Genomic DNA, 7,682 nt, shown 5'->3' with positions numbered 1-7,682 from the left:
GGTGAATCTCATTATGGACACATTAGGGGCCCTGGCTTTAGCTACAGAGCGGCCTACTGACGAGCTTATGCACAATCCTCCTGTGGGGCGAACAGAACCTCTTATCACCAACATCATGTGGAGAAACCTTCTGGCGCAGTCTTTATACCAAATCATCGTACTCTTAACATTCCAATTCAGGGGCCGGTCTATATTCAACGTGGACGAGCAGGTAAAGAACACACTCATCTTTAACACTTTTGTGCTTTGCCAAGTTTTCAATGAGTTCAACTCAAGGAATCTGGAGAAGCAGAACGTATTCAAAGGGATTCACAAGAACAAGTTGTTTCTAGGCATTATCGCGGTAACTATTATCCTGCAGTTTGTGATGGTAGAATTCCTAAAGAATTTCGCTGACACGGTGAGATTGAGTTTGGCACAATGGGGGATTTGCATTGCAATTGCGGCCTTAACATGGCCTATTGGTTGGATTATGAAGTTCGTGCCTGTCACAAAGAAGCCATTTCTAAGTTACTTAAAGTTCTTTTGTTCGAGATCTTGAAGTCACTCAAACGGACAACATCCTCTCCGGCTAGCTTTGTTCTAAACAGAACATAGAATGCTAACAATGGAGACTTAAAGATTAAATATTTGGTTGCTGCAGAGGGCAACCGAACAACAGCCTGAAACAACATTACTAGGAAGACGCTTCCTCCTAAGACATAGACTGCATTTTCTGTTTATGTCCAAGACTCGCCCTTTTCACCATCTAGCCATAATCTTGAAACCATTTCTCCCTCCAACACCGGGAGATCTGCCCAACTGTGATCAACAGTCCTGTTCTATCTGGCACGCTGTGTTGTAATTTTAATTAATTACATGAAGAAATCCATAAATGAGGTTGAGTAAAAGAGGAGAAATGTTTCTCCCACACAAGAGAATGATGGAACAATGATTGGAATTGTTTGCAACAAGATTGTTGGCTGTTAATGGCTGCATTGAGGTGTGGCCATGCCATCATTCCTCATGTTTGTCACACCAACAACTTCAAACAATTCTCTTCTCATGCCATTCCTCATATTTGACACACCAACAACTTCAAACAAATTCTCTTCTCTCTCTTGAGATCTCCCTCTGGGCTTCTTTATCAACATTTTTGAGATTTGAACTTTGTTTCGGTAACGAGCTTTTGAGCGTTTGATTGAGGTGTTCTTCATTATAGTGTTAATACCGAAAGAATTGCAACCATCTTATATTGAGAGAAATTACGTTGTACCCGGTGCATTATTGATACGGACCGTATATTTTCCTCAAAGCAAGCAGTGAATTTTGCGGTTCGATTAAATTTATGATTACCAATTTGATTGAAAATTGTCACGACACAATTCTCATTGTAATTTTATTATTTAATTTACTTGTTGCAAAATTTCGTTTCTAAATGTTATACTATTTTTATTCCAACGTGACTTTTATTGCTTTTGATTTCTAATCTAATTGTTATATTTCAAACAATTGTTTCAATTAATTGAAACTGAAAATTTTCCAACACACTGTACACAACACGAGCTGTTCGCATCAGACAGTTGTTCGTTGGGACAATTATTGTGCAAGAGAGACATACAAGAAACATGATTCAATAAACAAACAGCATAGACTATTTCCATCTTGAGCTTGTAGCATTCCTACCTTTCTAACTCCCATTCTTGAACCGACGGTCATGGTTCCTCTCTTGCTGATCATTTCTGCTTTACTAACTTATTACATGACATTAATCATTGTCGTCTTGATTTAGGTTGTGTTTGTTAGTCTATTGATTTGCTACTTGCACATATGTATGAAGACTTAATGCTGGTTAGATTGTGATTTAAATTGAAATATGCGACTTTTCTAAAAGTATTCAAGCTTACTATATTTTCACCTTAAATATCGTAAATGGGCTCTGAGGAAGAAATACGTACGGAATGAGATAGAATATAATAAATGTGTCGTACCATAAATGTTTCAAACTTGAGTTATTTATAGGCCTACATGTATAGTATGGATTAGGCCACGTGGCGTCATCCTAGCGTCCCCTGTCCATAATCGTGCGGTGGGAGACCAGGCTGCTTATGAGCGTGAATTCAGGTCCTGGAGTGGGTCGGATTTTGAGGACCCGACCCAGGTGTATGCACGTGGATCCCCTCGATTTTTAGGGTATTTTCACTCTAAATAAAGGACTTTTTTGTCCTTTCTTGGAGAGTGGGGTAATAACCCCATCCAGATTGCATGGAGAAACATTCTTACTTTGTATTGGTGAATTAGGATAAATTAGAACAGGCTTTTCTGATCTTTGTCATAATTATAAATACTTTTCATTATTTAAAAAATTGCAAATATCCCTAAAATTAACTGTCGTCTCAAAACAATAAGAGGTTATTTATAAATATGATAAATATAAAAAAAACCTATTATAAATTATCTGTACTTTAAAATATCAGTGTCGATTTTTTCCGTTGTCGTTATCTTGTTTTTGTTGAAGTTACAAGTTTCATTTATGTTATTTATATTACATTATCTCAATATGTTCAATAGAATAAATTATCATAATATATAAGTTAATAAAATAAATCAAATAAAGTAGGGTCGTGATACCTGTCTTAATGGCTGAGCATAACTTCATACTCAACCTTGTTCCTTCACAATATTGTCTTAGCGCATGTGTACAGCCTCAAAGAGACTATGAACCACTCTAGGATAAAAGTCATGGTAAATGAACTAAATTCACAAAAAATAATTTCTACGAACACTTTTGTAGAAGTGTGAGTAGGGTCGAATTCACAGGGATTGATTTTAAATTAATTCCTTCAAAAAAATAAAAGTAATTAGGGGGTTTATGATTGTGAAGAAGAATAAAAATAAAAACTAAATTAAACTTCAGGGCTAATGGAATTAGAAGAAGTAAATATAAGAGAAAAGTATTCCAGTTAAAGACAAAATCCTGTTAATTCTACGATCGATCATATATGCAAAGATAACAAAGATTCATGATAAATAAATTGGTTATGGCTATTGGTGCGACCTAACGACCCCACCTTTCTTTACCTTGTCCATAGTCAAGAAACGTCCATTGACTAAATCCCTAATCAGTAGACAACCTTAGAAACGTTCTTAAGATTTAATTTACCAATAACATTAAGAACTAAAAAGACCCAATTATAACAAAAAAATTCCTACGATGATTTATTTAAGTTAGATTGTGCATTCCCCATAACATAATCGAGAACTTTTACATAATCAATTATGTTATATTATCACTAGTTATTGAACTAAACAAACAATTACGGATTTGCAAGTTCAAGTGGCTAGACAAATATTCATGACAATGAATAACGGTATCTATCGTTCATAAATCAGATTATTTGTAATAAAAGTACAGAGAACAACACAAATACCAATATGAATAAAAGTAGAAAGCATAAATTAGATCACACAATTTGTTGAAATTAAGCATTCATCAATTCTTCAACCCGAATGAGAGAATTAGCTAGACATGCTCATAAAAGAACGCATGAAAAATAAAGTAAGAAAATAAATAGATAGACGAGAATTCAAGATCTCAAATTCTCAAGAGTTTAAAAGTTTATCTTAAAGTAAATTACATTACATATATATACTAACTAGATACCTAATTCTACTATGATTAAAAGATAGATTCCTAATTGAACTAAAAGACTAATGTAAATAAAATTATTATCCTATTTAAACTCGTCATCATCAAAAGGTAGTCTAAGCAGCTCCAAATTCTTGCCAGAAATCGAGTTTGAGTCTTGTCCGTAATTTTCATTTTGGTTCTTTTCTTCATTTTTCATTTAATTTGTCATAATGTTGCAAAATAATATTTAATTAGGAGCATTTTGGTCACAAAATAAGTCAAAATATCCCATGAAATAAGCACAAAATGCGATCATATCAGAACCGCATAAAAATATAAAATATAACGGTCGAAAACTTATGAAACCTCAAATGTCACAATTAAATTGTTATAACGGTGAGTAATTGATGTCTCAAATAGATATAGAATAAAATAGACATATTAATCTGAAATATACATTGAATATAATTTTTTTAAAGCTTATTTAAAAAAAATATATAAACGAACAATATCATGCTACAGGACTAGCTAGACTACCTCTTCCCTTGTGAGGCGCAACGAACAATTTTGCTAGGAGACTTACTAGCCTAAGACCTCATCTCTTGTGAGTTGTGAGGCTCATACAAAATTGATCGAATAATATCTTACACAATGGAGGATAAATTAAGTTAGAGGCAACATCAAAATATAATATATTTTATTTTCGTCATATTTAGGTATCAAATTTTGATTGAATATATTAATAATTTTAGATTAAAAATTACTTGAAGAGGACATGACCTAAAATAGTAATAAATTGCAATGTTTGTGACGGAATATCCTGCCGTCATCAATCCAGGATCAAAACCCAACCCGAATAGTAACGGTTAAAATTGGGCCCGGCAGGCAGTGGTCCGATTTCAAGAACTAGAAGTAGAAGGTAAAGATCCTACCCGATCTAAAACAACTGCGCAAAGTGTTTTATATCATTATCATGCTATACTTTTATCTATGTACAGTCTGTACAATTCCAGAGCGGAAGTAATTGGACTCAACGCTTGTTCCTGTTTCCTTCTCACTCTCTCCGATCGCCGGCCCCGCAATTTTCAGATTCCAGTATCCGCCGGCGAGATCTCCGACTAGGTAAATTCGGATTTTCTGGATTTGTTGACTCAGTTGTTTTGGTGAATAGTAAAGAGTGGTGAATCTTGCTTGTTTGCTTTTTCTTGATGAAGATTTGGGGTTTTCTTGTGACTTCTTCAAGATATAGTTTATTTTGATGCACTGTGATTTTTAGCAGTTCAATTGATTAATGACAGGTGATTTGGTGTTGCCCAATCTTGTTTGATTGTTTCCTGTTTGTAGAGTGAGATTGAGTGCATGTGTTAGTTCTTTCACTCCCGAATTGAATTTCTGTGCTTTCAGTAGTGCTTGATGTTTTCATTCTTCTGTTCGTTTGGGTATTGTCTGGGTATATAAGTTCGTCAGCTGCCTTTGTTATTTAGTTGACGGTGTGTTCGGGAAAACATGGATTTGCAGAGCGGAAAAGCTGCAGCTTTATCACAATCTAATCGGTATACAATTTTCATGCGAACTGTTTTTTTTAGGGCAATGTACATCAATCGTCTTTAGGATATATATGTTGTTCATTTCGAGTTTGTAACAAACAAATTTTCCTTAACGTTTCTGTAAGTTCCATTGCTATTCGAATTGAGATTCTCCTGATCAAATGGTTGGGTACATTGGAGTTCCCTCTGCATTATCTTGATTTCTTGCAGTTGTAACTAGATAACTGTAAATATGAAGAATTTTCATGTTTTAATGTATTGGCTGTAATTTATTTTCCACTGAATTGTGTGGTCAATCAAAATATGATTTGCTCGCTGAGTTCATCTTTCTGTGCATCAAGCAAGAAAATGCTGGTTTTCTTTACTTTGCCATTTTATGAATTCTGGGTGTTGGCTAAAAGAAGCTTACCCCTTTTGTAGGTGATCAAACTTGAGATAGAATCTTCATGGGGACCGAAAATCCTAACCGTCCAAATTATCCATTGAGACCAGCTGCATCACCCTTTGCTGCTCAGCAAAGTACGACACCTTTTTTGCCATCTGGTCCTGTGCCTGGATCAGAAGCATCTGCCTTCAGGCCTGCACCTCCTGCTTCATCTCAGTTTCCAACACCTCCCTTTCCCACTGGACCTTTGGTTGGATCAGAGCCCCCTGCCTTCAGACCTCCGCCGTCAAGTAGATCTAATGACCTGGTTAGGCCACCTCCGTCATATGGGTCACCAACATCAGGATTTCAGCGCTTCCCAACACCCCCATTGACCTCAACCGGTCAAGTACCACCTCCACGCACCTCGCTTGCAGGTCAAGCTGTTGTACCTCCACCAACCAGACCTTCTCCAGGTCCCGTTTCTCTTCTTTCACAGCCCCAACCACCATCAGTACCCATGGGAACTCCTCCTCAAAGCATTAAAACTGGACAATCCAATCCGAATGTTCCTTTGCCTGCTGACCAGCACTTCTCGACTTCCAGGCCAAACACCCAACCTTCTTCACCACCAATGGGGCCATCTTATGCAACTCCCAGGGGTACCTTTCAGCCAGCCTTTCCAGGGTATACTAACACACAACCAAATTCTGTTGCTCAAGCTCCACCTACGCATCCTGCCTCCTTCCCATTACAACATGGGGGCTACGCTCCACCATCTACAACTCCTTTTCTTGCTCAACAAAGAGGTTATGTTCCTGGTCCACCTACGTCAACTCCTTCAGGCCTTTATTCGGGGAACCAAGTTCAGCAACATGGCATGGCACCTCCTATTGCTACTTCACAGACCTTGGCAGAAGATTTTAGTTCACTTTCTCTTGGATCTGTACCTGGATCATTTGATGCAGGACTGGATGCTGCAGCCTTACCAAGGCCATTGGATGGTGATGTGGAACCAAAGTCTTTTGCTGAGATGTACCCAATGAATTGTAGTTCTAGATTCTTGCGACTCACAACAAGTGGCGTACCAAATTCTCAGTCCTTGGCATCCCGGTGGCATTTGCCTTTGGGAGCAGTTGTTTGCCCTCTGGCAGAAGCCCCTGCTGGGGTTAGTCTCTATCAAATTTAGGATGTTATGTTTGTTAACTGTGTTCATCTGCAACTGCCAGTCTATCGCCCCTAACTATCAGTTGATTTTCATTCAGGAAGAAGTTCCAGTAATTAATTTTGCCACGACAGGCATCATTAGATGTAGAAGGTGCCGCACTTACGTCAATCCTTACGTCACATTCACGGACAACGGAAGAAAGTGGAGATGCAATATATGTTCATTACTTAATGATGGTTAGTTTCTCAACTTCAGATGCTCGAATAGATCTTTTAACACACAGACATTGACACATATATATACATATATATTGAATATTTTGAGTTCATACTGTAGCTTTTGAATCATGCGACAAATCACTTATGCTTTTAGCCTGACCACCGTTTTTGTGATTACTACCACATTAAGTGACACCTTTTGCATGGAAAAAAAATACCAACTTGCTTGTTACTTTACTCGTCATAAAGAGAAGGAAATGTAGAAGCAATCTGATAGATAGATTATGGATTCCTCACTATCAGCAAGCTCACACAGGCAATGAACTACTTCCGACTTCTTCGGTTTGTAGCCATAGTGTATAGAGGAAATGCTGATTGAGTCTTTTCCTTGCTGTTACATGCATTTTTGCTTTTCCATGCTTAAAAGTTTTTCCTTTTGGCATTGAACTTATAGTGCCTTCGCACGTATTTATACATACTTCATTGTTCTTGTTTCAATCATAGATTTTCCCTTACACTTGTTAAGAGATAACAATTCGTAGAATCTGGTCTGCCTCTCAGTGACGAACAGGGACAGCCACTAAAAATCACAGCACTCTCTTATGGAAGCTTCTAAGTAATCGTTATAGGTGCACACATGATTGCCTAATTTTAATCACATGGCTGTAATGCTCTTTATTTGCAGTTCCAAGCGAGTATTTCGCGCACGTGGATGCTACTGGCAGAAGGGTTGATTTGGATCAAAGGCCTGAGCTTACAAAGGGTAGTGTTGAAT

The 7,682-nt window shown here is 37.3% G+C and overlaps 2 protein-coding genes across 2 annotated transcripts in view; both read left to right on the top strand.

The window, feature by feature from the left end:
* LOC105163368 (calcium-transporting ATPase 12, plasma membrane-type) overlaps nucleotides 1-1,104 on the top strand; it is a 4,240-nt gene extending 3,136 nt beyond the window's left edge. The window contains exon 2 of the mRNA XM_020694839.1: nucleotides 8-1,104. Within this exon, the coding sequence (XP_020550498.1) occupies nucleotides 8-541 (534 nt within the window). The 3' untranslated portion in view covers nucleotides 542-1,104. The remainder of the gene's footprint in view (nucleotides 1-7) is intronic.
* Nucleotides 4,545-7,682, top strand: part of LOC105163315 (protein transport protein Sec24-like At3g07100) — a 10,299-nt gene continuing 7,161 nt past the window's right edge. Inside the window, exons 1-4 of the mRNA XM_020694454.1 lie at nucleotides 4,545-4,732; nucleotides 5,578-6,689; nucleotides 6,787-6,925; nucleotides 7,593-7,682. Of these exons, the coding sequence (XP_020550113.1) occupies nucleotides 5,604-6,689; nucleotides 6,787-6,925; nucleotides 7,593-7,682 (1,315 nt within the window). The 5' untranslated portion in view covers nucleotides 4,545-4,732; nucleotides 5,578-5,603. The remainder of the gene's footprint in view (nucleotides 4,733-5,577; nucleotides 6,690-6,786; nucleotides 6,926-7,592) is intronic.

This window comes from Sesamum indicum, linkage group LG6 (genome assembly GCF_000512975.1).
Source record: "Sesamum indicum cultivar Zhongzhi No. 13 linkage group LG6, S_indicum_v1.0, whole genome shotgun sequence".
Classification (NCBI taxonomy): Eukaryota; Viridiplantae; Streptophyta; class Magnoliopsida; order Lamiales; family Pedaliaceae; genus Sesamum; species Sesamum indicum.
Note: the sequence above shows the minus strand (reverse complement) of the source record. Positions and strands in the feature narration are given on the sequence as shown.